Here is a 27,149-nt window from a genome sequence, read left to right on the forward strand (position 1 = left end):
TATTGCGTTAAGAACATTAGGAGGTTTTACCAGGGTTTACAATCGCAATGCAGACCTGGTCGCATGCATCAGGGGTTTGGTATAGCCCACGCCCCACAGGTTTGAACACCCCCATTTGTTGAAAATGGATTCCTCCATAAATGAGCTGTCTCACTGAAAGGTGTGAGCTGTCTCACTTAAAGGTGTGAACTGCACCTGCAGACCAAACAAAAGCTTTTTGAATGAATCGCCAGAACCTGCAAGCACAAGGAAATAAGACTATTTTAAACAGTGCCTGTTAGTCTTGTCACGCCATCCTGGGTCCATACCGTGTCAGGTAGGTGTGAAGTTTTGACGAGTCGTCACGGTGCTTTTAATCGCAGCGATTTGTGGGGAGCTAAGATCCACGTCAAGTGATAGATAACTCGTCTTTCAACATCAAGACTGATAAAGACGTGTTATTGTTTCATTCCACACTGAAAAAAAATCCCAAATCAGTTTCGGCCAAACCTAATTACCAATGGACAAAATGTACTAAAAACTAATGTAGAAGAATATTTTAAGCTAATTGTTTGTTCAACCTCCAACGTGATTAAATTGTAATATCTTACAGTGAAGTAAATATTTGTGTGAAAAACCTTTTTGGGCCATTCATATATAAAACAATTGCTTAACAAGCGGCCATCGTATCAAATTGCCTCATCACTTGTTGCTAGGTAGACTTGATGGGACAAAATCTTTTGCAAAAATATATCAAATTCCAGGACTACTTAGTATCACCCTACCAGAGTGCAATCTACTGGATATGGCACTCCTATACTTGCTCCAAATACAAAATGGTTAATAGTGTCATGGTTTATTGTGAGTGTGTTTTTCCATGCAGCCAAACCAGTTGGGCTGCAGTTCTAATGAGTTCCCTCAGGGCCCTGTACAATGTTTGATGACATTCACTTTAGAACTCATTAGAGAGAGGTGTCCAAGTCCTCCACTACAAGTTCTACTCGGTGTCAAAACAAAAACTAATAGGAAAACGCTCCTACAAAGTTTTTCTTGTTTATTCTTTTGTACGGACGGGCACAGCACGCCAGAGCACATGGACCAGCTATCCAACTGGTCTGGTGCGGGAGATGATATCACGGACGAGACTGCGTCACTGATAGAGGAGGAGGCCTCTATCATTGAAGACGATGAGGTAATACATATTTTTCAGTAGGTTCAAACTTTGTAAATGTTAGGAATTAAAGGGGAAATTATACGGTATGAAAATTACAGTATTTATTTTGGGTCACTGTAGTGTGATCAAGAGTGGCAAAAAAATAAAAATAAAACCCTCTTCAAAATGTTTGACCTTTTTATTTAGTTTGTTGTTGGTCCCATAATGTTAGCATTTAGCATGTCAATGATGTTTTGTATTGTTTCTTAGCAATAAACTAAACATAGTTTTGTAAAGCAAAGCCTTGTTAGTTTGTTGCCATGGCAACAAAAGCCATACTGTCCTGGCAATTGTGGGGTGAGGAATCAATTGACAAAAGTCTCATGTAGGGCATGATCCTTATGACCCCTTTTGATAAAACACTTTCTTAAAACGTGTAAAGATTGCAAACGATGGATGACTCTGTTTCGTCTTTCAGAGCTCAGACAACCAGCCGAACTGCACTCCGTCTGTACCTCAAGTGCCTACCTACAAACAGAGACGAGATGAGTTCCGGAGGTTATTCAAAGACGTTGCGAGCTCAGAAATACTCCTGCTCGGTGAGTGGCACGGAGGCATTACCCAGACGTCCCAAAAAGCGCTTCAAATTTGGAATCTGATGGTGGTGGGATGTAGCAGTTGAATTTCTTTTTCATTGTTTGCGTGTGTATTCTTTGTCAGACTACCCATGTGCTCTCCACCGAGACGTGGGCCTCCTCCTGCAGGGGCGCCTCTACCTCACCCAAAATTGTCTATGTTTCTGCAGCAGTGTCTTCGGACGCACTAAGGTAACGAGACGCCAGGGTAGGGCAGAACGTCATATTTTAACAAGAGTCTCCCTGCAGATTAGCCTGGCCCTCAAAGACATCAGCCACATGAGCAGGGAAAAAACAGCACGCCTAATCCCTAACGCCATCGAGATCCGCAGCAGTAAAGAAAAGGTGTGACAGTAGAGAGAGAGACGCCAGAATTATCAGGTGCACCATCTGCGATTTGCCTTTTGGTGTTCACCTTTCCCTTCCTTCTCACACGCAGCTCTTCTTCACTTCGTTCTCCTCGAGAGAGAAGAGTTTCACCGGGGTTTTCCGCCTGTGGCAGAATGCGCTGCTGTACAAGGTAAAGGCCACGACAGCTATTGTCGTCATTTTTATTAATGTCAAATTTGTGCTGGCGGGAAACAACAGCAATGCTAGCGAACGGGCAGCACTGAGGGCAGCAACTCAATTGAGTCTGTGGACTATTTGTCCATCTCCAACTTAATGCCTTACAAGATGCGGGGAAAAATGCAAGCAGTGATTTTATCAAAGAACACTTGGTGCTTATTGATATTCCTAGTTGTCACCTTAGGTGACATTCATGTTATCAAAGCTTTTCATTTTTCCAAGTGAAATCCAGAGAGCGCCATGTGACTTTACCCTGACCGATATAACCAGCAGCACTTATCTTATCGGCCCAAAGTCCGAATGAGATGGATCCAGCTGGAGTCGCGCTGGCTTTGAGGTTATTGGCTGTTGTTGTGCACAGCACTAAGTTAGGTGAAACATTAAACCAAGAATGGGTCAAAAGGGGGTCCTCACTTGGTGATGTAGCCAAAGAAGGCATCCTCATTTGAAGCCATATCATTCTTTATTGTTTTTTGAATAACTATGTTAAGTTAAAGTCCCAATGATCATGGTCACACACACATCTGGGTGTGGTGAAATTTGTCCTCTGCATTGAACCCATCCCCGTGTGATTTTAATCCATCCCCTGGGGAAGAGGGGAACAGTGAGCTGCAGCGGGAATCATTTGGTGATCTAACACCCCAATTCCAACCCCTTACACTGAGTGCCAAGCAGGGAGGAAATGGGTCCAATTTTTATAGTCTTTGCTGCGACCCGGCCGGCCAGGGTTTGAACCCACAACCTTCCAGTCTCAGGGTGGACCCTCTACCTCTAGCCCACTGAGCTGGTGAGGCCATTGAGCTGGTTAATTTACGACATGCACAGTATGACTAGGTCAGCTGCATTTGAGCCTGCAGGTGTACCTAAAGAAGTGACCGTCCATACATTTACATTTGTTTATGTCGTCCTATGCTGGAGATATATATATATATATATATATATATATATATATATATATATATATATATATATATATATATATATATATATATATATATATATATATATAGTATTTTTTTGTCGCGGAAGCAAACACATTTTTTTTTTTTTTTTTGGGTGGGAAGCAAGTGAAGTAGGCGGTGCGTCTTCACTTCCGGGAGAAAGAGCAAGTGTTTTCGCGTTTTTTTTTTAAAATCACCTCACACTTTGACCGCCCGTTGAGCAAGCCGGCCGTGGTGAAAATGACCTCCAGCAAGTAAGCCTTTTTAAAAAGCGCTTTATTCTCAGAACGAACAACTTTTATGGCTTGAATGCGGGCTGACCAGCGTTCACGCGAATGTGTCATGATGCGTTTATAGTACAGCTTCGACTGAGAGATTTTTGAGAATTGACACTAGTGTTTTGGTCTAAAAGGTGCGGAAATGTTCAACGACCAGCATGCCTAAGAAATTCTTTGAAACGAAGAGCGGAATTGAATAATTGTTATACATATTCCAAAAAGTATGTGCAAAATGCCAAGAAGCAATTGTGAGCGATGCCTTCAAATGCCTTCAAAATATCGGAATCCTTCATTTTTCAATTCTGAAAGACAAATGCGGTTATGTATCCCAAAAGGCAAATACAGAAACATGGGAATAGTATCTACTTTAGCACTCACTATTCAATGACTGTAATCAAAAATGAATAGTAAGAATTTTACACGCTGTGATCTATTAATCAGTTATTGTCTACTTCCTGCCGCTTTCCAAAATAATCAATAATAATAATAATCATCAATTTTGTCTGCTATTAGTCGCTGACCAAAGAAGAGGGCTGGCAGATGGTCAGGCAGCACTATGGAAATGAGCTGGGCCTGAGCCATGAAGAGATGGAGAGCACACACTTTTCTGCAGACTTAAGCATGCACAGTAGGTGAGTGCACGCAAATATTTTCTTTCAGTCGTCTCGCATCTTTATTGGAACCTTACCTCTAGTTTATTGTGATCGCTAATGACTTTGCGTCCATCTGCAAGGCACGAGGGCGACGACGGCTACCTTGCAAAGTTTGAGAGGACGTCCTCCGGGCGTATGCGAGCAGACCTGCCGTCTTTTGAACATGATGACGTCTCCTCTGCAAGTTCACAGAAGTCTCCTTTCGAGGTAGTTGAGCGACATGGTGCACAATTTGCTTTCCCCGCGCTAACGTTTTGCGGCCTCGTCGAGCAGGAGGAGCGCCGTGTCTCCCTGCCTCTGCGCCGCAGTCCCGTTGCGCTCGTGGAGCGCTTGGAACATGAATCTGTCGCTAGGTCTTTGCCGCCTTCTTCGGAAGAACCAGGCGGCGTGTCTCAGGAGAGCGGATCGGAGAGTGTGGAAGAAGGTAAGGAAGATGCACGTGAGGAGCTTGCTTTGACTGTGGCTCGTGTTTTTTTTTCTTTTTTTTCTTTTACAGACAGACAGACAGCTGTGCCAGGGTATTTTTATATTTTTATTCTATTTGTGGTGAAATAAACTCCTCTCCTTCCCCAGCCGAGGAGCGAATTGGGCTGCTGAAGGAGCAGGGTCGCCTGAACCTCAACAAGGTCTTCCACATGAGCGCCAGCCGAATGTTCGACCTGCTCTTCACAGAGTCCAAATTCATCCACCGCTTCATGGACGTGCGCAAGATAACCAGTGAGTGGTCCCCCTCGCCGCGCTCCCCGACCCCATGCTGTGTTCCCACAGCCTGGCAAAATCGCTGCTGTTCCCAGATCCGAGTTTTGAGGCGTGGCAAAAAGATCCCGGCGGGGACATGAAGAGGACCCTGAACTACACCATCACCATCAGTAACCCTCTGATTGGCAAATTCTCCACGGCAACCGAGAACCAGGTGTGTTTGTCACTTTTGAGGCGGGAGGAATTCTGTGGCTACTTAGTTCCACAAATAGCATTTTTTTTTTTTTTTTTCGGATGACTTACGATTCCGTTTGCTGGTCAGACTCTCTACAAAGAATCTCGAGAGGGTCAGTATTACCAGGTGGACTCGGAAGTGTACACGCACGACGTGCCCTACCACGACTACTTCTACACGCAGAATCGCTACTTCATTAAACGCCACACCAAGCACAAGTGTCGACTCAAGTAAGACTTTTTAGGAGGGAGCGTCGCAGCGAGTTGCCGTAAGACATTTGAAATTTGTGCCGCTAGGGTATACACGTACGTCAAGTACAAGAAGCAGCCGTGGGGACTGGTCAAGTCCTTCATCACCAAGAACTCCTGGAGCGGCATTGAGGATTATTTCAAACAGCTGGGTGAGGAAAACTTAGTTCATTCTTTCATTTTAGTTTAAAAAAAAGTGCCAATCGGTCAAGAGTAGACATTTTTGCGCCTCTTAACACGTGTTTATCAACTTCTGCACGGCTCTCCAGAGGCGGAGCTTCTGGAGGAGGAGGCCGAGATCAACCAGGGAGCGGCGGAGGCCGGTGGGGGGCGGCGGAGACGGCGGACGTTCAGCCGGACCATGCTGGAGCACATGAAGCCCAAAAATCTTTTCGGCCAATCGCACGACGAGCACGGAGAAGGTAACATTGGTCGGACATCTTTGTGATGTCCTCGGTACCAAATATCAATGGAGCGCTTCTTTAGCAAATCTGTTTTGTCACTTAAACAATGCAGCTTTGCTTACCTTACTGGATTAGAGAAATGCCCTTAATTTAAGGAAATGCAGTATTTTTATCAGTCTGGAAAGACGCAAAAAAAATCACCCCCCTAATCAGTAGAATGCACTCTCACATGAGAATTGTTCAAGCCGCATTATTGATGAGTGGAAAATATGCGGCGTGGATGTGTTCAATCAACAACATAAGCCATTTTGTGCAAAGGACCGCCGCCAGCGTTATGTCCGACACGCTCGGTAATTATCTTTCACTTTTTGTTCTTGTCGTTCAGGCCCGGATGAGATGAGGGCCCCGCGCAGATGGAACATCACGGCCATCGTGGCTGTCTTGAGTGTGATGTAAGACGACGTGATTGCAATTCTTCCTGTGTTGTTTCCTCTTCTTTTAATTGCTGCTGCAAGTCAGGACATGTTACACGCGCGCGCACACACACACACACACACACACACACACACACACACACGCACAACACACCTAGCACAACAGTGCCGTCAAATGAGATCCAGCACAACTGAAAATTGAGTTTGTTCTTACAGCTCTTCTCGTGAGTCTTAATAGAAAAATGAAGCATTTTCATTTGGGAGTACGACTTTGGTAAACATGTCGACATTGAAAAAAGGTTGTCAAGTGTCGGAGCTCGGCATGAATAACAGCCTCTTGTTCCATTTCAGTCTTCTGATCCTGACGGTACTAAACGTGGGCTTATTCGTCAAGTTGTGGGCCATGGAGGACGTGGCCCACCGCATGTACCTGACCACAAAGCATCGGCTGAGGGAGAAGACTGAGGCCAGGTTTGTTTCGCCGTTCCTCCGCAACTGACTCCACCTCGTGCATGTTACGACGCCGCTCTGTGTCGTGAACAGTGTGGCGCCCGACTATGCTTCCAGGCACGGTCCACCGTTCAGGAGCAGAGAGGAGGTGCAGCTGCTCAGAACCGTGCTACAGGACTCTATTAACCTTCTAGAGCAGGTGGCTATACTTCATAACATATATTTATAGTTGCATGATTAAATGTAACTACTCTAGACCTTTCTTCACAGCTCCGTCGGACTCTGTTGCTGCTGCAGCAGAACTTTGCATCTGCCAATCAAACAACGTGACGCGATGGTCAACCTCACCCTGTTTTTATTGCTCTTGACTGACCTCTTGAACTGTGCCTTTAGTGTGAGTCGCACACAAAAAACAAATGTTAATACTTTATCTTTTTGTTTTATCCAGAAAGTGAATCCTTTTTTTTTTTAATGACGTTGTTGTTTACAAGTTTGCACATTTTTAATCTTATTTGCCTAAGGGCTTTGAGCCCAGGATGTGTTTTTAGAAATTTCTTGAAATAAATAGGATCAGTCAAGTCTTATTTTTAGATTTCCCCTTTTATGCCCCACACACACACACACACACACACTCACATTCACCCTGCTGTTTCGTTGAATGTATTTATATACACTTCTTGTTGTAAATACATGTTTCCTGACCACTGTTGTGCATAAATGTTAAGTTTCATGTTTACATTGTTGCCGTCACTGTTCTATTTTGGCCACTTGGGTGAACTTATTCCCCCCCCCCCCCTCCCTCAATAAACTGTGATTCTTCAAATCCAAATAAAGCTGCAGTGATTTATTTTTTTTTCAAGACAAGGGAAAGGTACGGAAGAGGATTCTTTTTGAATAAATTATTTAAATGTATATTACTTCAGGAAAAACATATAACACACATTATACACAATTTCTTTCTCGTGGGAAGTCACTACATTATTTTTGTGATTTTACAAATTTAATTTGGCCGTTTTCACAGGGGAAACTTCCACGAGGAAAAAGAAAAGTAAAACGAAAAGTTTTACTTTTAAGAATTTTTATTTTTTTTCCTTTGCACGGAAAAGCCTGCCTTCGTGTGACGCTATTAGTACGGGACAGCCAAGATAATAAAAAAAAAAAAACTGTAGTAAAACTCCGAGTCCTGGACTCTCAGTTGGTAAGGAAAACTTTGTTACGCCATATCAAATTTTACATTCATTAAAATTTTAGCAACGGCCCGATGACTTCCGCCGACACGTTCAGCACACCGGAAATGACTACGCGAGACGACAAAGTAAGAAAGGTCGCAGCGAACATGTTACAGCTCACTTTTGTGGTATGTTTGTCTTCCACTTTTTCTGGACTTCATTTGGAAAATAGCAAACCTTAAATTGAATGGTGACTGTTGACGTGGCAGAACCGGAAAGTGCTTCATTGTGTTTTGAGTCAGTGGCAGTCGTGAAAGTGCAGGACGTTACGACAAGCTGTTCTTATTTGAGGAAACTCTTATGTTTCATACATTTGGTATGATTGAAGTTGTTTTCCTCAAGCGTAAGGTCTTGTCATTGCACCTGCCAGGAAAATAGTGACTTCAAATGGTGGTTGCTAAGGAACTCCACCGTAGTAGCAACCGAGACCGCGAGGAAGTGACACAATACCACGTGACCATGAAAGGACTCCTTTTGCGTGTTTCCCCCCCAATTTGAAACGTTTCCTCGGTTACCTCATTTTCTTTCATTATGAAATCAGCTTGTTTAATGGCGTGGATAGAGCTCATGCTGTCAATTAGCCCTCACTCAGTCCCAGTGGCGGTTCTAGACCAGTTTCACCGAGGGACCTGTCTGGGTCGTAGTCCAATTCCACCTACTTGTAGTTGACCACAACACATTTATAGACTGGGTTGCTGACATGTTTTGTATTACTCTCCATTGCTTTTTGTCTCCACAGTCGTTCAAGATGGCAGCAAAGAACATCACGTTATATTCCTGCACCGCAAACAACAATGATGAGAGCTGATGAAAATAAAATTGAGAGCACCAGTGAAGGAGCGCCAAAGGACCCGGGAGACAGTTGTCCGAGAGAAGACATCATTGAAGATCCTGTACGTGACAAGTGTGCGACACCGATAGACAATAGACAGGTATGTGCTTTAATTGCAAAACTTCTGTCAAATAACTGAATACAGCTCTCCTTCACTGTCAGCGCAGCCATCAGCCATGAAGAGAAGGCGGGACGAGGACGAAAGGGAGCAGTTGTGCTGCTGCGAATACATCAACAGACACGGCCAGCGAAGCCACGTAGGAGCCTGCTGCTGCGACTGCGAGGATCTGGACGAAGCCTGCGACCGGTATGCCGGGCAATCTCTGTTAGTTATTCTCTATTGGGAGATAACCATTTTCTTTCAGTTGAGTTCATTGAGAAATAGTCCAACACTTGAAGGTCATAGTCACCCAGATCGTGTACTGTAAACATATTCTGTCTGATAATTGTGACATATTAGCTGAAATTATGATCTCAAGACCTTCAATATCTGGAGGGGCTATCGTGATTCCTCGAAAAAGTCATTATGGAACACTTAGAACTCAGGGACGAACAAGGGCGTTTTTATTACACGTTATTAGCTCCGGCCATAACGAGTACAGTTGTCGGACGTGACTGCTTGGCAACCATTTTAGTTTGTAAAACACGGGAAAACCTGTCCTCAGACAATTAGGGGATTATTTCATGGATTCTGGAATAAAAGTTGTGATAGCTGTGGAAATCTCCATCTCAAGGAACTGCTGTTTTTCAGTTTTTTTAAGCGAGAGCCTCAAAGTCCAGAGGCAATGTCCCGGGTGGTCACTGAGATCAGCGATCGAGTCCGTGTCCCCTGGTTCCGGGGCGGCGCCCGCAGAGTGGACCTGTCCGTCATCCCTCCTCTGGTTCTGCTTCCGACCCTGCTCCATCTCTCCGCGTTCCACTTCCTGGTCGGCCTGGCGGTTCTGATCACGCTGCCGGGCTTGCTGCTGTGGTACTACTACTTCACCCACCGCAAGAAGGCCCGGACTCTGTTTTTCCTTAGCCTGGTGCTTTTCTCCTTGGGCTACATGTACTATTTATTCATCACCAAAGTGGTACCGCGAGGGGGCCTCGGTGCCGTTCATGTCGGCACGGTAACCGTCGGGGTCCTGCTCACTTTGCTGGGCCTCGCCATCACCAAGAGAGGCCCGGGCGTCGTGAAGCCAAAAGAGTCGAATCCTGTTCTCCGAGACCAGGTGGGAGAGTCGCAAGAGGCGGAGCCTAGTCGGAAGAACTGGTGCTCGGTGTGTCGGCTGGTGCGACCCCCCAGGGCGGGACATTGTCGGATATGCGGGCTCTGCGTGCTGCGTCATGACCACCACTGTGTCTGGTATGTTATCATACCTCTTTCGTGACCTTGTCTTCTGATGAATTCCATGGAGTTAGTTGTCCTATTCATGCCAGCGTGGCACTTTTATTGCTAAATGTTTTCTGTTCAGGATCGACAGCTGCGTTGGCCGGGAGAACCACCGCAGCTTCCTGTTAACGCTCGTCCTCTTCCTGTTTACGTCCTCGTACGGGATCGGCCTTACGCTGCAGAGCGTGTGTCCGGAGCAAATCATCCTCACCGCTTTGTTCTACTGCCCGGGAGTCTACGAGGAATACAGGTAAAAGGAAAAAGTGGAAAGTCACTTTGTTCTCATCGGAAAAGTCAATTCATTGGCACGATATTTCAAGCAAATTATTTTGGTCATCTGGGTGTAATTCCACTGTCAATCACAAGATGGAGTATTATGAACTGATAAATAATATCCCCATTGCTATTTCTCACTAGTGCCTCCCTTTGCTTCACGTGTGCCTGGTACTGCACTTTGGTGACTTGCGGCGTCTTTCACTTATTGCTGACTCAGCTGCTCAACATCAGCTACAACGTGACGGAGCGTGAGGCGCGCGCTGCCGTCAGGGAGCGCTCCGCCCGCCGGGCCCTGTGCGGGCTGGCCGTAGACACTGGCGTCCACTCGCGGGGCCTGTGCGCCAACTGGGCTGAGTTTTGGACCATGTCGGAGGAACGGACGAGTGTAAGAGCAATGTTGCTGTTCTATTTTCGTCCACTGGAGGGCAGCATTGTGCCGTATAAGCATGTTTTTCAATCGGCCGGCCGGACTCCTCGAGTACTACTCAATATCCTTGACATGTAAATGAAGGTCATTAAGATGATAAAAAACAACTTTTGAATTCTTTACATGTCATTTTTTCCCTCCCTTGACTGTCTCTAATGTGACACTTTCTTTGCATCCACTCACCGTCACCTTCCCCATTCCGTTCCGTTCGTTCATCCATCAGCTGTCTCCTTGACTTTTACCTTTCAATGCTGAACGTTGTCATTTTGTGTCCCGTTTAGTGCCATCCAGGAAGCGAAGGGGACGAGTCACGCGTGAAAGTCAGTCATTTCAACACCCATCCCGCTTTCGGGGTGTCATCACGCCCAGATGACGTCTGAGCTACCGCTGGCACAAAAAGCTCCAAGTAGCCCGACCCAGTATTTTTCCACGGCGGACCGATACAAAAGGTTTTGAGTTCTCTTTGTGCTTCCTCATTATTATGGCCTACTTAAGCAAATGAAATGTTACGAGGGAATTTGTCACCCTTCATGAGTTGGCCTCTTTAGAAGAAATCTTGGATGGCAGGCAGTTCCTCAGTAAAGAGAGAGAAAAAAAAAAAGTAAACCTCAGGCTTGCATCATGAAGAACTTCATAATTTGGTGGAAAAAAAAAAATCAATAACCAGGTTTTAGTGATTCAGTACAGTTGAGAGCTGTGGAAGAAGTGACGTGTGAAGCTATTGCTGCATAGCTCTTGCCTTATTTTGTAATTAAGAGCTGTCCGTGTGTTATATTCATGAAAAAATAAGCACAATATTGGGAAGAATTCAGTCACTTTTGACCAAATATAAAAAAAATCATGTTTCTTTCTCACTGGCTGACGTGACTCTTCTACATCACTTGGACCAACTCATTTATTTCTCAATAAATGATTGACGACGTGCTGCTGAGAAGTCAGTGAGTTTGTTGTTTTCTTGGTCTTTTCACAGAGGATGTGACCAAAAACTAGGCAGCACCTCAGTCACTTTCCTACAAAGCCTCTTGCGCCGCTCTTCTCGCTCTCTTTCTTTCCGCTGCACACAGGGAAGGAGCCTCCAGGCCTGGAAGCATCGCCAGAGCGCCACTCTGAAGTCGCACGCACACGCACACACACAAAAGAAAGGAGTTGAAGAAACAGCCTGGTTCTGGTCCTTTGACGATACCTAAATGAGATTTCAGAGGACAGCTGGTAGGAATTGAGCGTCTGGCTTTTAGTGGGCCTCACCTGGGAATCAGGGAAACGTTTGCCCATATTCCATTTGACCCCATTAAAGTCACAGTGTGACAAATTTGCTCTCTGGCTCAAAGTCTTGACCTGACATATTGGTTCAAATCTATTGGCTATAAATAACCCAACATCATTTCACCCAATTTGGACCCAGCACTTTTGCGAGTCCAACCATAAAAGTTTGACATTTGTCATTGTTAGTGGGCAAACTTAAACGTTTAGCAAATAAATAATCCCCTGATTTATGACTGATAGTTTGCATTATGCAAATGAATTGAATCACAATACATAGTTCTGATGGCAGACTGCCAGCAGCAAAACATTACGCACGCAACCTAATTGACCGTGCAGAAGCTGGAATGCAGCAGTGAATAGATGCCTTTTTATTGCAAACTCTCATTTATCATCATCATCCAGCGGCGGTGACACTTATTGCTTTTCTATTGCTTTTCTGACTAACTACAAACGTCGCAGGTGAAAGCCCGCCCGCCCGCCGTTCCAGACCTGTTGTCGTGCCCCTCGGCCATCTGCTGATATTCCAGCGCCAGATTCTTCTCCTGGATCGCGTGGTCCAGCAGAGCTCGCAAGAACCTCCTCAGCGTGTGGGTGCGACAGAAGACATCCGCCTGCGCCTCCTGAAGTAGCCGGAGGTCTTCAAGCTGCCGTGGTAGGAAAATTGGATGAGATCAGTTCGATTGTCTCCCACACGTGTTGCCATGACAAAGCTCACATTCATATATTCTTTATCCTCTGCGAAGATGGGCTAATTATATTCTCTGTCTTAACGGTGTATACTGCCCCCAGAAGTGTCACCAAATCCAGGCCCAAAAGTGTCTTTTAATTCTAAACACCGACTGACCTCAAGGAGCTACACTCAAAATGGCAGTGGGATGAATCCGGCCGGGCTCACCAGACTGTTCACAATGTGTAAGCGGCTTCATTTTATTGCCATTTCTCAACGTCTAGTGTGGGGTTAAGTGATAAAAGCTGAACCTGTATTAAACCGGGAAGTCCAAGCAGAGCTTATTTTTCCACATTGGGAACATAATACGGTGTGCAGGCAGCGTGGGGATTAGTCACTGCCAGAGGATGGCCCGTAGCAATCCTGATTGAGTGTTTGTGTGTGTGCGTGTGTATTTGTGTGTACGCACGCTTTTCCAGTGGCTTAAGCTCCTCCGGAGTAGAAGTCTTTGGTGCAGTCGCTCGGCGCGGGCTTCCTTCTCAGACAGAATCTCTCTTGCCGACCGGCGCCATCGGAGAAGGCATCGCCTCAGGATGAAGTCCGAGTAATGACTCTCGGCCAGCTGGCGGCACGCAGACACAATAGAAGGCTATGAAATAATGCCATGTGATCCTACTAACTTTTGAGTCACTTGAACGTGATCCAGTTTGACTATTATAATTCAGTGATGCTTTTGCGTACCACTAGAGAGCACCCTTGTGCCACAGATGGATGATGCTAATTTGCCAAGATTAATTAGGATCATTTCTTCATAGAGAGGAAGAAGATATTTTTTGTACAAGTAGCAAGATACTAAAAGCAACGAGTGATTAAAAAAAAGTCAATCATTTTTACAATTTTGAATTATTAAATGCCTATCGTTGTTGATTATGAATAGATTGTAAAAAAGATATATTTTGCAAAGAAAATTATACACTGTATAAAATACAGCTTTCTGATTCTTTTGGAGGGAATATTGAGCATGAATATTAATGATGCACCGAGGCATTATTTGGTATCATAAAAATCCCCAGTAAATCATTCCAAGTTCAAACATTATAATTATGCGGAGACAGACAAGTTTTTTTTTTTTTTTTTTTTTGCTGCACGATAAGATTATCTTCTCCAAACATGCAGTCTGCTTTTTGAAGAACAACAAATTTATGACTTCCAGCTAATAGACATGCACATGAGCGCACACATAACGGGCGCTGCATGTGAAAATTATGTCCGACGAGGCGAGGAATTTTTTTTTCTTTATTTATTCATTCAAATGGAATTGTGTATAATTGGAACTTGGAGGTCAGAACTCCTCTGAAGAACCGTGTAAAATAAGCGCATCAAAGTTAAAGTAGCAAGGGGTTAGTGGACTGCCAATCAAACAATAAGTCAGTTACCTCTCGGTTGGCCTGCTTGAGCTCAATCAGGCGTTTCCACGGCGCCAGGCCTCGGCGACGGAGCAAATTTCTATCGTGGTGATGACGAGCCCGATCCAGGAGTTGCTGCTGTAGTTTCATTTGTTTCACTTTCTCCTCTTCTTTCTACACAGCAAGGCAGAGGGGGGCGCAGGGGGATGTTTTGGGCCGGGATAACGAGCAGTGCGATCGATAGTAGGCCCCTTAAGGGTGGGTGCCTGAAGGTGCCAAAATGAAATAAGTGAAGTTTCCTTCCGTGGTAGAAAACAAAGAACCGGGCCACCTGCGGTAAAAATAATTCTCATCCCTGCTACGTAATTGAAGCGTCATCCCCTGACCTCAACCCTATCGAGAACCCCATCTTGCCTTGTAATTTGGGACACTATTTTGAGTCATGGTGCCATTGCAACTGGTTCAATCAAATGTAAATATTTTCAAAGATTGTTGAATCCAAGAAGCCGCTTTTCTCACCCTCCTGGCCAGCTGTCTCTCCCGCTGCTTCTGGGCTTTCTCCATCTCTTCCTCTCTCTGCTTCTGCTCCTCCGCAGCCTTCATCTCCGCCTAAACGAAACAAGTCGGCATGATAACGAGCAATTGCTGGTCGGGAGCCTCGGCTCATTCTCACCTGCTTTTCCTCTTCCTTCGCCCTCTTCAGTTCCTCCGTTTGCTTCTTCCGCGTGGCACGGACGCGGGCTCGCTCTTCCATAGCTGAGAATGAATATTTGTGAGAATCGAGATTATTATAGTTCATAGACAACATTGATGAAAGGAAATCAAATAAAAATGCAGTTTTCTGAGGACATACCTGAGATGACGGGGCACGTCTGCGGCTTGGGCTTTTGCCGCGGGGATGCATCGGGGCCGTCGGGTTCCGCCGCTTCCGTCGGCGCTCTGCAACAGCGGCAGTTTTATTGTGGACGAGATGTTCTGAAAGGTCCGCCCGGTCGGGAATTGAACTTAAGCTGTGGGAATTTGACCTGGTGTGAGTACGACTGAAATGGCAATTGGAATATTCAATTGCAATTGGCCAGTCCTCACACCTTTGAGCAAACCCACATCAATTATGGAATTTGATTCTTCCCAAGGCAAAGTGGCAGTCTGAATTTTTTTTAAACGGTCGCCCTGAGGTTTCCCACCTTGGCTGTGGCGTGTGTCTGGAGGCAGCAGTCTTCTGTGCCTCCAGCTCCCAAGTACACATGACCTTCTCCCGCTTGAGCTTGGCGATCTCCTCCTGTTGCTCTTTAAGCTGCCGCCTCTGCTCCATGATGATCTTCCTCTGGGCGGCGTGGCGGTTTCCAAAGTGGCCTTCTTGCAAGGTCTTTGGGCCCGTTAAGTCCTCCTCACGTTCGGCCTGGTCTGGGTTCTCATCTCCGCGCTGGGGCTCCGCGCCGGCTTCCTTGCGGCGGAGTCGAGTTCCCGCGGGGGATTTACGATGGCATGTCCTGACAGCTTTCTGCAAAATTTGTTTTACACTCTTTTCTGTTGAACTATCCAAGAGAGTTGAACTGTTTAATATTAGGTCTATGTTTAAAATGGCATATATTGTATAATTTGCCATCTAACGGCGATTGGTGATACTACAACTTCAAACTACAGTCAACCCCTTCCTGTATATTCACAGCTCGGCATCTGCGGACTTGCTTTTTTCCTCAATATTTTTTCATATTTTGGAATTTTCCCATTTTGTCTGGGATTATTAGTAAACATTCAATACGTATTTGACCTGAGGTCTTTTGGAAAACGTGTATTGAATGCTTATTAATTTTTTTTTGCATTTGTAAAAAAAAATAATGAAATGCTGGAGAAAAAAAAATAGAACAATTATTATAATGAATTAATTTGTATGTTTTATTATTAATCATCCCTGGTCTTAAATTTTTGGCTTGCAAAAACCTTCCGTGTTCAATTAACAGGCCCCACACGCAGCACGTAGAGTATCGACTCCTCCATTACGTTCTGGACGCTCCAAAGCCCCTCCAGCCCATATCCCATCCATACAGATAACCAGCGCAAACCTGATTACGAGTGCAACCTCCACGCTGACCTCTGCGCCACGTACTAGCGTCAGCTCCCGCTCGCCGCTTCCTTATGTCCCCCGAGCTCTGTTCCACTATCCTTCCACCTTTGACTCGGCATAGCGAGCCGTATTTCCATCTGCCCTCAATATACACCGTTCACCTTATAAGCCGCTTTCAGATTTGAGGGAAATTGTGTAGTTGACGCATTTGGGTCATCCGGTGCAAGGTTACAAGGTACCAGCTGCTAATAGGGTGGATGGACAAAAGTCAAAATTCCCATCACAGCTGTTTTGAGCGGTCCGTACCTTTTCAGGCGGGTCGCTCGTCAGCGTTTCCGGGGGTTTGAACTGGCCCGACCTGGCTGCGTTGATCAGGGCGGCCATCTTGCGGCGGGTCTCTTCTTGTTGGGCCAGCAGCTCGCGTCGGTCACGCTCCTGCCGGCACCACAGCCGCCATTCGTGCAGGTGTCGCCGTTGCAAACGCCTGCGGTCGCTTTCCTCGGCCACTCGCTGTTGTCTGGAGGAAGGCGATATGAAAAGGGACAATCCAAAATAAATCTTGATAGCTCATGTGTACATCCACACTTCCTTGACACTGATTGCTATGTTTGTATTTAAACAGTGCTCATTTTTTGCATGTGCCTGTTTTCAGTGCGGAGCTCCTCCTCGGTCTTGGACACCTCCCGCTGATTCCTTCCCGCCCACATGACGGCACGCCACGCTCGCCAAGCCGCCAGCTGCCTCCTCCAGTCGCAGAGCGCCTTGGCTTTACCCATACGCAGCCGCTGCTCCATCACCGCCGAGTACCAGCGTGAGAAATGCCTCTGGAGACACTGCCGTGCATGTTTAGCAACGGTAACGCTACAGCAAGCTCCGTCCGCACAGGTAGCCAACCTTCAGGTTATGCAAGTGAAGAAAAATGTCAACTTTCTTTTCTTGCCGCAATCGCATGGCTTCTTCTTCTTCTTCTTCTTCTTCTGGCGGCTGATGCTGCATTGCGGGAGATGAAGGAGCTGGCTGGAGGCTTTTGGCTGCACGTTGACCTTCCAATTTTTCTCTGTGAAAGCAACCTCATGTATGAGCTAGTGCTCATTTTGGGGAATTTTATTCCTCATTGATTTTACTGCCAAGACCTCAGTCTGAGGCGCTCTTCCAGGCCTTTCCTCTCCTCCCTCTGCCGGCGCATCCTGATTATCTCCTGTTGCACCTTCTCCTGCTGCCTCCTCCTGGCCTCCTGCCTCTTCCTCTCCTCCTGCTCCCGCTCTCGCCTCTTCTTGGCTTCCTCGTCGTTTATGGCCCTGTTCTCGCGCACCTTTTCCCACGCAAGCGTTTGACTCAAAAAACAGGTCAGCTCTTCAACCACGATTCGTTTGGCAATTACCTGCTGGTGGCGCACCTCCATGGTGACGACAGGGTCCGTGAAGGTCCTGTTGGGTCCGTCCGCCGCCAGCTTCTCCATCATCCCTCCGTGCAACACTTCCTGCTTCTTCAGGCCTTGCAGGAAGTTGTCGACAGCACGGCGCTCCTCTTCCCCAGCCAGGTGCTCGTACAGATCTGAATCGGATTGAATCATCTCAAGTCCAGCGCCAAAAGTGCCCTTTGCTTTATTTGTAGTCCGGGTGAATAGTTTTACTAGTTTCCTTTCTCATAGACTAGTCTGGGTTAATGTTTTACCATCAAAGTTGTCATAGTCGAAGGCAGGAGGCGGCGGCGTGGCCGGGCTCCCCTTCTCGCACGTCAGGCCAGGTAACTCCAGCTCGGGCTTCCACGTGTTGTCCAGCCAGTCTCCCAACAAAGCTTGAGCTGTGACACCACAACGCATCATTAGCTCATCTGCGGTCACTTCCCAAAAAACAAGAGCGAACCCTACCTTCAGCATAGGTCTCATCGTGATCCCTCAGCTGTTCCCAGCTCCGCAGGGCCACAGCCAGGCTTTTGCTTCCCGTCTGGGCTCTCCTCGGGAAGAAGACCTCCGACAAGGCAAACGCAGAGGCCTTCTCCACTTGCTGACAAAGTGAGAGATTCAAGTTGGGAAAGTGGCCAGCTGCAAGACATGCTGATGCATTTCGTCCAAAAGGAAGTGAAATATACTAGAGCACAATAGCCATCTCCCCAGGCGGGCTGGGCTGGGCTGCTTGTTGAGACATAACAAACACATAATCAAGTTGCACAGTAAAATGCTGCCCACCTTCCTCCAGTGATCGATGTCCTCTTTGTTTGCATGCGTCTGGAATGGAAGCGCAAACAAAGCTTTTGTAAGCAAATCATTGACGCTTCTCCTAAAAGGGATGACGCTCGTATCTGCAAACCTTTTCATCAACTCAATTGTATCTCAGTAAACTGGTAGGTTTTACAAATGTGGCTTACAAGTCCATTCGCATCAGGTCGCCAAGTTTCCGTTTGGAAAGCTGTAAACTCTGAGTCTAATTTAAGTCATGAGCTGAAAAGCTTAAAAACACCTCGGTCCAATGTCAGCGGATTAATTCCACAGTAGGTTTAGCCTGTTGCCTTAAATCATCAGATTAGCTGGAAAAGTCATAAATGTCACAATAACGCAATTTAATAATCCTTTAGGGCTTCTTTTCTAGACTGGAGAATATGTTGAGGATTTATGATAACGAATAGTGTTCATATATTTGATCAGTATGGAGGACATACCTTGGATGCTGATGGTTTTGCACCATTTTTGCCAACACTCTTTCTGCATCTGAAAAAGTGAGGCCCAGTGCCGGGTAATGCGGCCATCGAATACCTTATATATTTCTATAATGTCTTTGATGTATCATCGGTATTGTCGCGAAAAGTGGAGTTATAGCATTAGAAAAATCACAAAACAAAAGAAGTATCAAATACCTTCACACAGTATTCTGGGCAATGTAGTGCTTTGACATGTTTTGTTGCGATAGAAATTCAGGTTTGGACTTCGTTTCCCGCAATGCACTTGGGTGTTTAAGCGTCCTGCTAGTAACCATGGCAACTCCACAAGACTCACAAAATGTAAAATGACTAGAGTGTAATAAAAGGAAATGAACCAAAAATTAGTTCCAAATGTCACAGCGTTATAGCGGATAGAATTTAGAAAATAATGTAAATAATAATGTCACGCGAGTTGAGGAAGTCGCTTGGTGATGACATCACAACTAGTCGCCTTGTAGTTTCCCGCCTGAGAGGTGCTGAAAGTCGGCGTTAGAATTTCAAATAAAGACAGCAGAATTAAATTTTCTGCCAGTAACTATTGGTTTTGCCTTGGCTACATATTTTGGGAGGTACTAATAACGAAAAAAGAACGCAGACGGGCCCAGGCTACTCGCTGATTTACGTGCTTCCCGAAACGTCGCTTATTAGCTGCTAGCAAGATGAAGCTCGAGTTGTCTCGTGTTCTCCAGGGAGGAAGCCGCCTGGGTGTCCTGAAGGGGCTCGGCAGGACCGGGCAGCACTCCCTAGAGGTACCGGGCTGTCTGCTGTACACACGCTGCGGTACCGTTCCACACCTGACCCACGATACGCTGCACAGCCTCGACAAGCTCCCCTCGGTCACTCAGGTCTCGCTCGACCATTTGTAAGCAATGCCCCTAAACACATACTGTAGTGTTGTATTAAAACAATCGTACTACGAATGATATCGTTGTCTATCTTCTCCAGAGCAGAGCACCAAGAGGTTTTGGAAGAGTTCAAAGAAGGATTTAAGAAGTTTTCAGGTACTTTTGGTTCGGGAAAACAATATTTTATTACTTCACAAATTAATATGTGACTGTTAATTGCTACTAATTCACGTATGTATTTGTAATCATCTCACTGACGTGATTTTTTTCAAAAGATCTATCAGATTACAGAATATGATGGACAAGTCCAAGGATTTTGTGTCAACTGTGATTTCTTATATGACTCTGTGCGCATCAGTCATGTCAGTAGAATCACATCTGAAAACTTGCCGTGATGCTCTAAAGCGATAGCAAACGTCACCGGTGAAAGATGGACATTCTTCTGCCGCAGAGTTTAAGACGAGGGGAAACTTCATTTTGATGTCTAACTTGGGAATGCTATAGAACAGAGTGAGAGTGTTCCAGTTCAGGAAAATATGTTACGAGTAATAATTTACAGCATGCATTATTATAATCCAATCTGGGTTCTTTTGAAGCCAAATTGAAATCGAAACAATTTGATTGGCTGATTACTGTCTTGTAGGCGGAGTAACAATTGTCGGGATTCGTCCTTGAATTTCCAGGCTGACTCGCCTAATGTGAAACTTGTGTATTATTTATAGAAATGCCCTGCAATCGTGACCTCATCCAACATCGCTTTGTGAAAATAAATGCTTTTGAGAGGCTTTTGCCTCCTCAGGCGACTGGACTGGAATTGGTACCTTGCCATGTGTTATAAGAACAACAAGGGAATTATTATTCTGTTTCTGTGACAAATTCTGCAAGTATTTGCCCCACTGTTTGCATTCACGAGGATATTTTTCTCCCCCCTCAATCTCTTTTCCTCTGCAGGTCTTCATGACACAGTTTTGTTTTGCTCGCTGCATGACCCCGCGACATCTAGCCCAACCGGTTACACAACCAGCAAGGTCGGAAGGTCTCCTCCTTTTTCCTTTTTTTTCTCTTTTTCATTCATCTCTGTGATTTCATTTTTGTGGTTCAGCTTGTAGTTGCTCTTTCTAGCACACAAAATACAGCACAACCTTGCTGCCACTCACGTATGTCATTTCATTCTATCTGGCGTGTAGACTGTGTCCGTGTGGGGAAGCGGCGGGCGCATAGAGCTAACGGCAGCCAAGTTCATGACCCTGCAGAAGCTGGTGCGGCCCGACTGCTATGTGAGCATGGCTGACGGTGAGACCTGGCAGGACAACACCTCCCGCAAGAGGGTCCGCAAGTCAGTGGAGCGGACCCTGGCTCATTTGGACGAGTGTCTGCTGGTGCACCAGGCGTCGCAGGTGCGGTGCCATTTTAATTTCCAAAGGATTGTTGTGTAAAACTGAGAAAACCCATGACACTGAACCGTAATGTATTTGTTGACACTTATACGCCATATTATCATGATTATGTTCATAAGACATCCATCACTTCATGTTGTGTACACATGTAATGATCGTTATTAGCACAGCATGATGATGATCTTATTACCGTTATTATCATGATTGCAGCTACTGCCTATATTGCTTTGACGACACGTATTGGAGACGGGCGGATTCACTTGTGCTTTCCCATTATCCTCATTAACGTGATGGGCTGTGATTATCTGTTGACGTCGAATAGGGTGAAATGGAAAACGGAGTGAAAGCACACTTGTCATAATCATCATGGGCTGCTGCTGATGTTTGCTTGATTTTCACTTCAGTTTTGTTCCGCCGCATTGCAGTTGATTTTTTTTTATTATTATTTTTTTTTTGTGGTGCTAGGGCTTGATTTTCAAGTAACACTAACTAACTATGAAAAAGTTATTTTGAGAATAAAATTGAAATAATGTGAGAAAATATTTGACCACAATAGTCACGGTAATTAAAATGTTATTTTAATACATTTTATTACAGGAATAATTGTAATATCGACTTACAGGAAAAATGTTAGTTTGCAAGGAAAAAGTTCTTATCTCTTTAATGATGACATTTTGCAGTCTGGTCATTTCTAATCAATATTTTAATGAGTCCAGCATCTGTCAGAATAGTAGAGCCCATTTATTGTTTACAAGATCTGATTTGTACGCCCTTTTGGATGGGTCGTCAGGAGCTGGAGGGAGCGGCGCTGTTCGGGTCGGTGGAAGGAGGAGATGTCATGGAGGAAAGGGCGCGCTCGGCCAGGGAGACGGCCAAGCGGCCTGTAGCGGGTTTCTGCCTGGACGGCCTCCAGTCGGGCCGTCTGGACGGCGCCCTGAGGAGCCAGCTCATTGGCGCTGTGGTCAAGGAACTACCTGAGCACAAACCTAGGTGAGTCAAGGACTCATAACTAAAGAGGTCTCCACGTAGGGTCACCTTTTATTATTTTTCTTTTATTATTTCTTCCTCGAATGCTAAATTGACCTCGACCTTGACGCCCCCAGCTGGTTATCTGCCAGGCCAGACAGCCAAAGAGTGCACAGAATACGCTAATGCTGACAGAATAAAGAAAAGTGCTGCTTGTGTGTTTGTATGCAGCAAACCCAACTCTTTATTTTTATTTATTTTTTTGGGGGAGGGGATAACGCTTGGAAAAAAAAAGTGATTCTCCACATCCTTACTTTTTATTCATGGCGGTTCTTGGCTGCTCTTGCAGGCTTGTGCAGGGTGTGGGTCGACCCGACGAGGTGATGGAGTGTGTGGAGGCTGGCGTGGACCTCTTTGAGGGCTTCTTCCCCTTCCTGGTCACCGAGCGAGGCTGCGCCCTCTCCTTCCGCTTTGACACGGCCAACGACCCGGAGAGCGCCGACGGGGCGCCTCCCTCAGGTGGGATGACCTTTTCTTTTATACCATGTACCGTACTGGGGATCGATATTGTACTAGCTTAATGCTAACACATCGTATTGCCAAGCTAACAATTAGCGTCAAGAGTCGTGGCCTTAAAAGCCTTTATGCAAGTGATAATTGAACCTAGACAGCTTTATCCTTTGCGAAAAATGACCAATATTCTGCAGTTTATTTAGTGTCTTATTTTGGACGCACAAAAAATGCAGCTTTTATCTCGTCCACTCCGGCATCAAGCGCTTAAAGCCAGACAGATTACCATGCAAGCACGTCTACTATGATGCAGAGTCTACATTTTAGTGGCAAAATTACCCTTTTGTTTACCTCGGGCGCTGTGACCTGTTTAACTAAAATATTCCCCCCGCACACATACAAACACACGCATACACTGGATCTCAAATGGAGGACAAAAGGTTAAAAACAAATTGGTGACATTTGGAAGACTGCAATTCTGTTAAACATTCTTTGATTTATTTTTCCCCATGACAAAGCGTGGTAAAGCAAGTAAAAGAGTTCATTACGTCTGCCTCATGACTCGCTCACATTTGACTTAGATCATGTTTTAGATAATGCTGTCAAAGATTAATGCAAAAGTTCCACAGCCAAAGCTCCACTGTCCTCTTATTTGAAAATCATTGGAGGCAAAGGAAATCCCACGCTAGAATTAAATCATCGACGGCTGTCCTCCCAAGTGCGAAGCTGAACAAGAGTTATGACAAGGAGCCGTGAAAAAGTTTCCTTAAACACACCCGGCCGGCGTGAGAGTCGTGTCAAGACGGCGCTAATCGATTCCACGCTGGCAAGCGTAATGGAGGTGAGAGCAGGTCGGCTGGTGTTAAACAGCGATTCCCAGTCCCCCTTGGACCAATTACAAGCACCCGCCAGAGGTCTCGGGGTGCGGCGCCTCCGTCACACTATGCTAACGCTTCATAACTTGTCTTTTGTTCATCGGGGCTCGCTCTCGGTTGATGCCCTTTCGGCGACTTCAACGTTGTGCGATAATGTGATTCACAGTTTGAACAGTCAACACACACTGTTTTAAATGTCAGGCTTTTGTGGCATTCCAAAAGTTAATCCACCATTAAAGTCATCTCATTCCTTTAAAAAAAAAAAAAAAAGACATCTTTTCAGAGACGTTATTTAAAAATAAACAACCGGCTATTCATTTTTAGCTTCTTTTTTTATGAATGTAGGCAGTTATAGAAATTTTCAAATGAAGGAACATTTTCTTCCGCCCATCGCTTGTTGATAAACGGCGTACTGACCACTTGTTCTCATTTTGCCCTGCTTGACTCCTTGAACCTGGCTCGCGTCGCACTAAAGGATAAGTTCAAGTTCAAGGTATAATAGCCGCGTCCAGTATTGACGAGGAAAAAAACAAATCAAAGAAGCATGAGTCAGCATGTCTGTCTTGGTCAAACTAAATAATGCTTCTACTTAAAATGGATTTGGATTACGTGGTTACATCAATAGGTGCTTTAAGTTGTTAACCTCCACTTTTCAATTGCACGGAGCAGACAAAGCAGAGAAGAAGGTACATAAAGCCTTCTTGGACTGGATTTATACTGATCCCACTTTTGCTATTCTACCATCTCGTGAAAGATTATAGATGAAAATATTGTCGGTAAAAGGGGCTTGTACAAAGAAAGCATTACCGTCAGGGGTGCTAATTTTCGCGATACACGTGATTTGATCGAAAGAAATAGTTTCTTAATGAGGGATTTATTGTCTCTCCACTGAATGAATGCAGCTGAATCAAAGGTTGGATTTTCCTCCATTTTAAGTTTGGTCCTACCAAGCTAAAGAACACATCTTTATCTGGACTGCCAATAATTATGGAAGTCTATACGTAGTCATTTACATCTGACTTAAAATTTTCCATCTTACTCCCCTCTCAAGCATTAAGTGCAAAGTCAAATCATCTCCTCCATTAAATGAAATGAACTCACCCAGCTGCTTACCAAGTGAGTAACTGTGTTATGTTACTAGGGGGCCAGACCATGTCATGTAATGGGGGTCAAATGATGTTATGTTTTGGCTGACGGAGTGGGGTGGTGGTTCACTAGATGTGCTTAGAAATGAGATGATGATGAGAATTAATGAGGTGCGCGCGCGTATGTGTGTGTAGAAAACACAGCGGAACAGAATGGAGATCATCATCCGGATGACGTGAGCTGCATGACGCCCTTCGAGATGGATCTCAAAGATAAAAGGTAAGCCCAAGCAGAAGTACTTATTACTTTCGCAAAACAAAACAAAACAAAAAATCACACCACAAGATAATCATTCAGGATGATCTCTTAGAGACCGAGCGAGCACCAACAATCTCTCCGTTGATGGGAAAACGGGGCCGAATGCTCACATTGATTTTGCCGAATTGGCGAGCGTGCCATTTCACGTCCCGACCGCGTCATTGTCCAAGTGATTTGATCGTCTCCGTGGACTGTCCAGGTACCGAGATGACTTCCGGCCCCTGGTGGAAGGGTGTGGCTGCTACTGCTGCCGTAACCACAAGAGGGCGTATGTGCACCACCTGCTGGCCACCAACGAGCTCTTGGCGGGGGTGCTGCTCACGCTCCACAACACGGCGCATTATCTGACCTTCTTCGCGGCCCTCCGAGAAGCCCTGGCCGCTGACAAAGTGGACCTCTTGAAAAGGCGGGTCCTCTCGGAGACAAACGTCTAAGATGGGATGGAATCAGATGGAAGAGATGGATTGAGCCTGGAGGAGAAACTTGCTTCCACAATCAGCCCGGCTTGCTTTTTTGTCGCCGATCAGCAGATTGGCTCTGCTGTACGGAGGCAATCAAAAGTTTGATCTTCTTTGCCTTTGCTGGGGTCTCTGGCAAAAACAACAACTTTGTCCACACAACCAAAGAAACCCCGTTGACCCGTTTTTTTTTTTTTTTTTTTTCCCTTCCCGCGTAACGATCCCATTGGTCGGGCCCGAGTCGAAATAACAGTTTGCACGGTAGCGTTCACGCTCAAGTAGCAATAGAAAGTACCAAATGTTTTTTTCCCTGACCTTTTAAATTGCAAGAATATTTTTTTCCTTGAACAGTGGCCTGACGTTACATATATTGGTGCTAACATTAGCCAACCCGGTTTCTGTCTTTGATGCAGAGCCGAGTCAGAAGCGTGAAGTGGAAAAGCAGCTCAGCATGCTTTTCTCCCCAGACAGATTTCTCTTTGCATAATGCTTGAATCATCATGAAAAAAAGTCATACTAAAGAGGTGAGTCCACTTGAATGTTGAAAATGTGACTTCTTTTTCTGATAAATGTCCAAAATCATTTTAGATGTTTTTCTGGCAAAAAATGGAGACAGAATTCATAAGTACAAGTTTTTCTTTAATAATCCTGCAATAAATTCGAAAATAACTTTATTTTTAAAGTAATTTGTAATTCTACAAGCAAAAATCTGCTATTCTCAATTTGAGAAAATGAAGTCTCTTAAATGTTTGTTTTTCCTCAAAAGAATCAGCCTGTCAAATTTGCACTGAAGCACTCCCATTCTGCCTGAGGCCCCATCAATTTATTAAATAAACATGTTTTTGATATATTTATATATATATTTTTTTATCACGCGCGTCAGCTTTGACTGGGAAATCTTTGACCTTTCTCTATCATTTCAAGAAAGCGTGAATGTCGATTTTGGGTTTGACCTCGGGCTTGGAGTCGGTCGGTGTTGTTCTAGTTATCGCACCAAGAAAAGCATTTATTAAATTTCCACAAAATGTGTTACTAAATGACATTACAAAACAGGATTGTTTGGTCACGCTTGCGTTGGTCATCCGTGAGAAAATTCCCATGCTAGCAAGCTGGTAGTGGCTGTTACTCTGACATTTTCCCTAATTCCTGCATCAATAAATGTGAAGTGCTATTCTCTTTGATGGCCTCCACTAAGCGCCAGTCCATTTCCACGGAACAGTAGTGAAAATGTGGGACGAGACCAAATGTTAGTCGGACATTTTCCTCTCTCTGTGGTTGAAAACATTTTTAGCCTTCGGCTATTCATTAATTCTCAAATCTAAAAGTGCCTAACTCCGAATAAAAGCATATCTCAGATATTTTTTTTCCTTCTAGGTAGTCTGATTCCAAGTCCATTTGAAGTGTTTTACGCCGCAATTATTTTTGCCCATTTCATGATGTACTTGCCTCAACACATAGACCGTATACAATCGTCTAGACTTTCAATGCGTCTTTTTTTTTTTTTCTTTCTTTTTTAATATCTGCCTCGACACGTATCCAAGTTGTGCGTCACAGCCGGCCGGCAGTTGGCTACTTTGTTGTGGTCATCCAGTATGCGCGCTGAATGCCATTGTACTTTTCTCCCGTTATAAAAATCAACAAAATGTCACCTCGTGCTCTTGATTTATTGCTTCTCCCCTCCGTCCGCCTTACGCTAGAGTGTGTCCAGTAAACGGTTCAAGCTGACTAAATGGCGTTTTGAGATAGTCGCAGCATGTGGGCTGTGAGCCAACTGTCGAGTT

At 45.1% G+C, this 27,149-nt stretch overlaps 4 protein-coding genes across 13 annotated transcripts; 3 read left to right on the top strand and 1 right to left on the bottom strand.

The window, feature by feature from the left end:
- The first annotated feature begins 147 nt into the window (after positions 1–147).
- Positions 148–7,260, top strand: gramd1c (GRAM domain containing 1c). Of its 3 annotated transcripts, XM_049748786.2 has the most exons (18): positions 148–316; positions 1,060–1,171; positions 1,611–1,731; positions 1,853–1,959; positions 2,017–2,112; positions 2,207–2,287; positions 4,067–4,185; positions 4,287–4,413; positions 4,480–4,630; positions 4,780–4,923; positions 5,001–5,119; positions 5,228–5,370; positions 5,437–5,540; positions 5,658–5,810; positions 6,178–6,244; positions 6,578–6,697; positions 6,770–6,875; positions 6,947–7,260. In XM_049748786.2, the coding sequence occupies exons 2-18, from the start codon at positions 1,073–1,075 to the stop codon at positions 7,004–7,006; spliced, it is 1,917 nt and encodes a 638-aa protein (XP_049604743.1). In that variant the 5' UTR covers positions 148–316; positions 1,060–1,072; the 3' UTR covers positions 7,007–7,260. The 3 variants fall into 3 exon arrangements, with proteins under 3 accessions (XP_049604743.1, XP_049604741.1, XP_049604742.1); XM_049748784.2 differs by lacking the exon at positions 148–316 and having other exon boundaries at positions 323–1,171; XM_049748785.2 differs by lacking the exon at positions 148–316 and having other exon boundaries at positions 323–1,171; positions 6,794–6,875.
- A 569-nt stretch (positions 7,261–7,829) lies between these two features.
- zdhhc23b (zinc finger DHHC-type palmitoyltransferase 23b) lies at positions 7,830–13,771 on the top strand. Of its 6 annotated transcripts, XR_007487423.2 has the most exons (10): positions 7,872–8,033; positions 8,645–8,837; positions 8,905–9,044; positions 9,489–10,085; positions 10,195–10,362; positions 10,530–10,773; positions 11,097–11,264; positions 12,538–12,730; positions 12,868–12,990; positions 13,225–13,771. XR_007487423.2 is itself a non-coding variant. In XM_049748802.2 (7 exons), exons 2-7 carry the CDS (start codon positions 8,700–8,702, stop codon positions 11,193–11,195), a joined length of 1,386 nt encoding a protein of 461 aa, XP_049604759.1. In that variant the 5' UTR covers positions 7,830–7,991; positions 8,645–8,699; the 3' UTR covers positions 11,196–11,749. The 6 variants fall into 6 exon arrangements, 3 of the variants coding, with proteins under 3 accessions (XP_049604759.1, XP_049604758.1, XP_049604760.1); XR_011085712.1 differs by lacking the exons at positions 12,538–12,730; positions 12,868–12,990; positions 13,225–13,771 and adding an exon at positions 11,786–11,939; XR_011085713.1 differs by lacking the exons at positions 12,538–12,730; positions 12,868–12,990; positions 13,225–13,771 and adding an exon at positions 11,880–11,939.
- Positions 11,693–19,296, bottom strand: ccdc191 (coiled-coil domain containing 191). The gene is made up of 17 exons (XM_049748783.2): positions 18,875–19,296; positions 18,405–18,443; positions 18,087–18,222; positions 17,891–18,019; positions 17,598–17,770; positions 17,350–17,528; positions 17,111–17,273; positions 16,859–17,049; positions 16,523–16,733; positions 15,336–15,652; positions 15,005–15,090; positions 14,825–14,907; positions 14,671–14,760; positions 14,182–14,325; positions 13,215–13,367; positions 12,568–12,722; positions 11,693–11,921 (listed from the first exon to the last, which is right to left on the bottom strand). Exons 1-17 carry the CDS (start codon positions 18,959–18,961, stop codon positions 11,780–11,782), a joined length of 2,478 nt encoding a protein of 825 aa, XP_049604740.1. The 5' UTR covers positions 18,962–19,296; the 3' UTR covers positions 11,693–11,779.
- A 59-nt stretch (positions 19,297–19,355) lies between these two features.
- qtrt2 (queuine tRNA-ribosyltransferase accessory subunit 2) lies at positions 19,356–26,726 on the top strand. 3 transcript variants are annotated; one of them, XM_049748811.2, is made up of 9 exons: positions 19,356–19,775; positions 19,859–19,914; positions 20,710–20,786; positions 20,946–21,155; positions 21,946–22,145; positions 22,471–22,640; positions 24,787–24,871; positions 25,110–25,316; positions 25,782–26,726. In XM_049748811.2, exons 1-9 carry the CDS (start codon positions 19,573–19,575, stop codon positions 25,798–25,800), a joined length of 1,227 nt encoding a protein of 408 aa, XP_049604768.1. In that variant the 5' UTR covers positions 19,356–19,572; the 3' UTR covers positions 25,801–26,726. The 3 variants fall into 3 exon arrangements, with proteins under 3 accessions (XP_049604768.1, XP_049604767.1, XP_049604770.1); XM_049748810.2 differs by having other exon boundaries at positions 25,110–26,726; XM_049748813.2 differs by lacking the exon at positions 25,110–25,316.
- The last annotated feature ends 423 nt before the right edge of the window (positions 26,727–27,149 follow it).

Source organism: Syngnathus scovelli, chromosome 18, assembly GCF_024217435.2.
Source record: "Syngnathus scovelli strain Florida chromosome 18, RoL_Ssco_1.2, whole genome shotgun sequence".
In the NCBI taxonomy this organism is placed as follows: Eukaryota; Metazoa; Chordata; class Actinopteri; order Syngnathiformes; family Syngnathidae; genus Syngnathus; species Syngnathus scovelli.

Bases quoted from the DNA above. Each gene is read 5' to 3' on its own strand.
- qtrt2 (XM_049748810.2), top strand. From the start codon at position 19,573: ATGAAGCTCGAGTTGTCTCGTGTTCTCCAGGGAGGAAGCCGCCTGGGT. The intron at 21,156-21,945 runs GTGCGGTGCCAT...ATGGGTCGTCAG, and splicing joins TGGTGCACCAGGCGTCGCAG to GAGCTGGAGGGAGCGGCGCT. The intron at 24,872-25,109 runs GTAAGCCCAAGC...TGGACTGTCCAG, and splicing joins ATGGATCTCAAAGATAAAAG to GTACCGAGATGACTTCCGGC.
- gramd1c (XM_049748784.2), top strand. From the start codon at position 857: ATGCAGCCAAACCAGTTGGGCTGCAGTTCTAATGAGTTCCCTCAGGGC. The intron at 1,172-1,610 runs GTAATACATATT...TTCGTCTTTCAG, and splicing joins CTATCATTGAAGACGATGAG to AGCTCAGACAACCAGCCGAA. The intron at 5,371-5,436 runs GTAAGACTTTTT...TTGTGCCGCTAG, and splicing joins AAGCACAAGTGTCGACTCAA to GGTATACACGTACGTCAAGT.
- ccdc191 (XM_049748783.2), bottom strand. From the start codon at position 18,961: ATGGCCGCATTACCCGGCACTGGGCCTCACTTTTTCAGATGCAGAAAG. The intron at 16,734-16,858 runs GCACATGCAAAA...GCCTTCCTCCAG, and splicing joins GAGCTCCGCACTGAAAACAG to ACAACAGCGAGTGGCCGAGG. The intron at 15,653-16,522 runs GTACGGACCGCT...CAAATTTTGCAG, and splicing joins CGAGCGACCCGCCTGAAAAG to AAAGCTGTCAGGACATGCCA.
- zdhhc23b (XM_049748802.2), top strand. From the start codon at position 8,700: ATGATGAGAGCTGATGAAAATAAAATTGAGAGCACCAGTGAAGGAGCG. The intron at 8,838-8,904 runs GTATGTGCTTTA...CTGTCAGCGCAG, and splicing joins CACCGATAGACAATAGACAG to CCATCAGCCATGAAGAGAAG. The intron at 9,045-9,488 runs GTATGCCGGGCA...GCTGTTTTTCAG, and splicing joins CTGGACGAAGCCTGCGACCG to TTTTTTTAAGCGAGAGCCTC.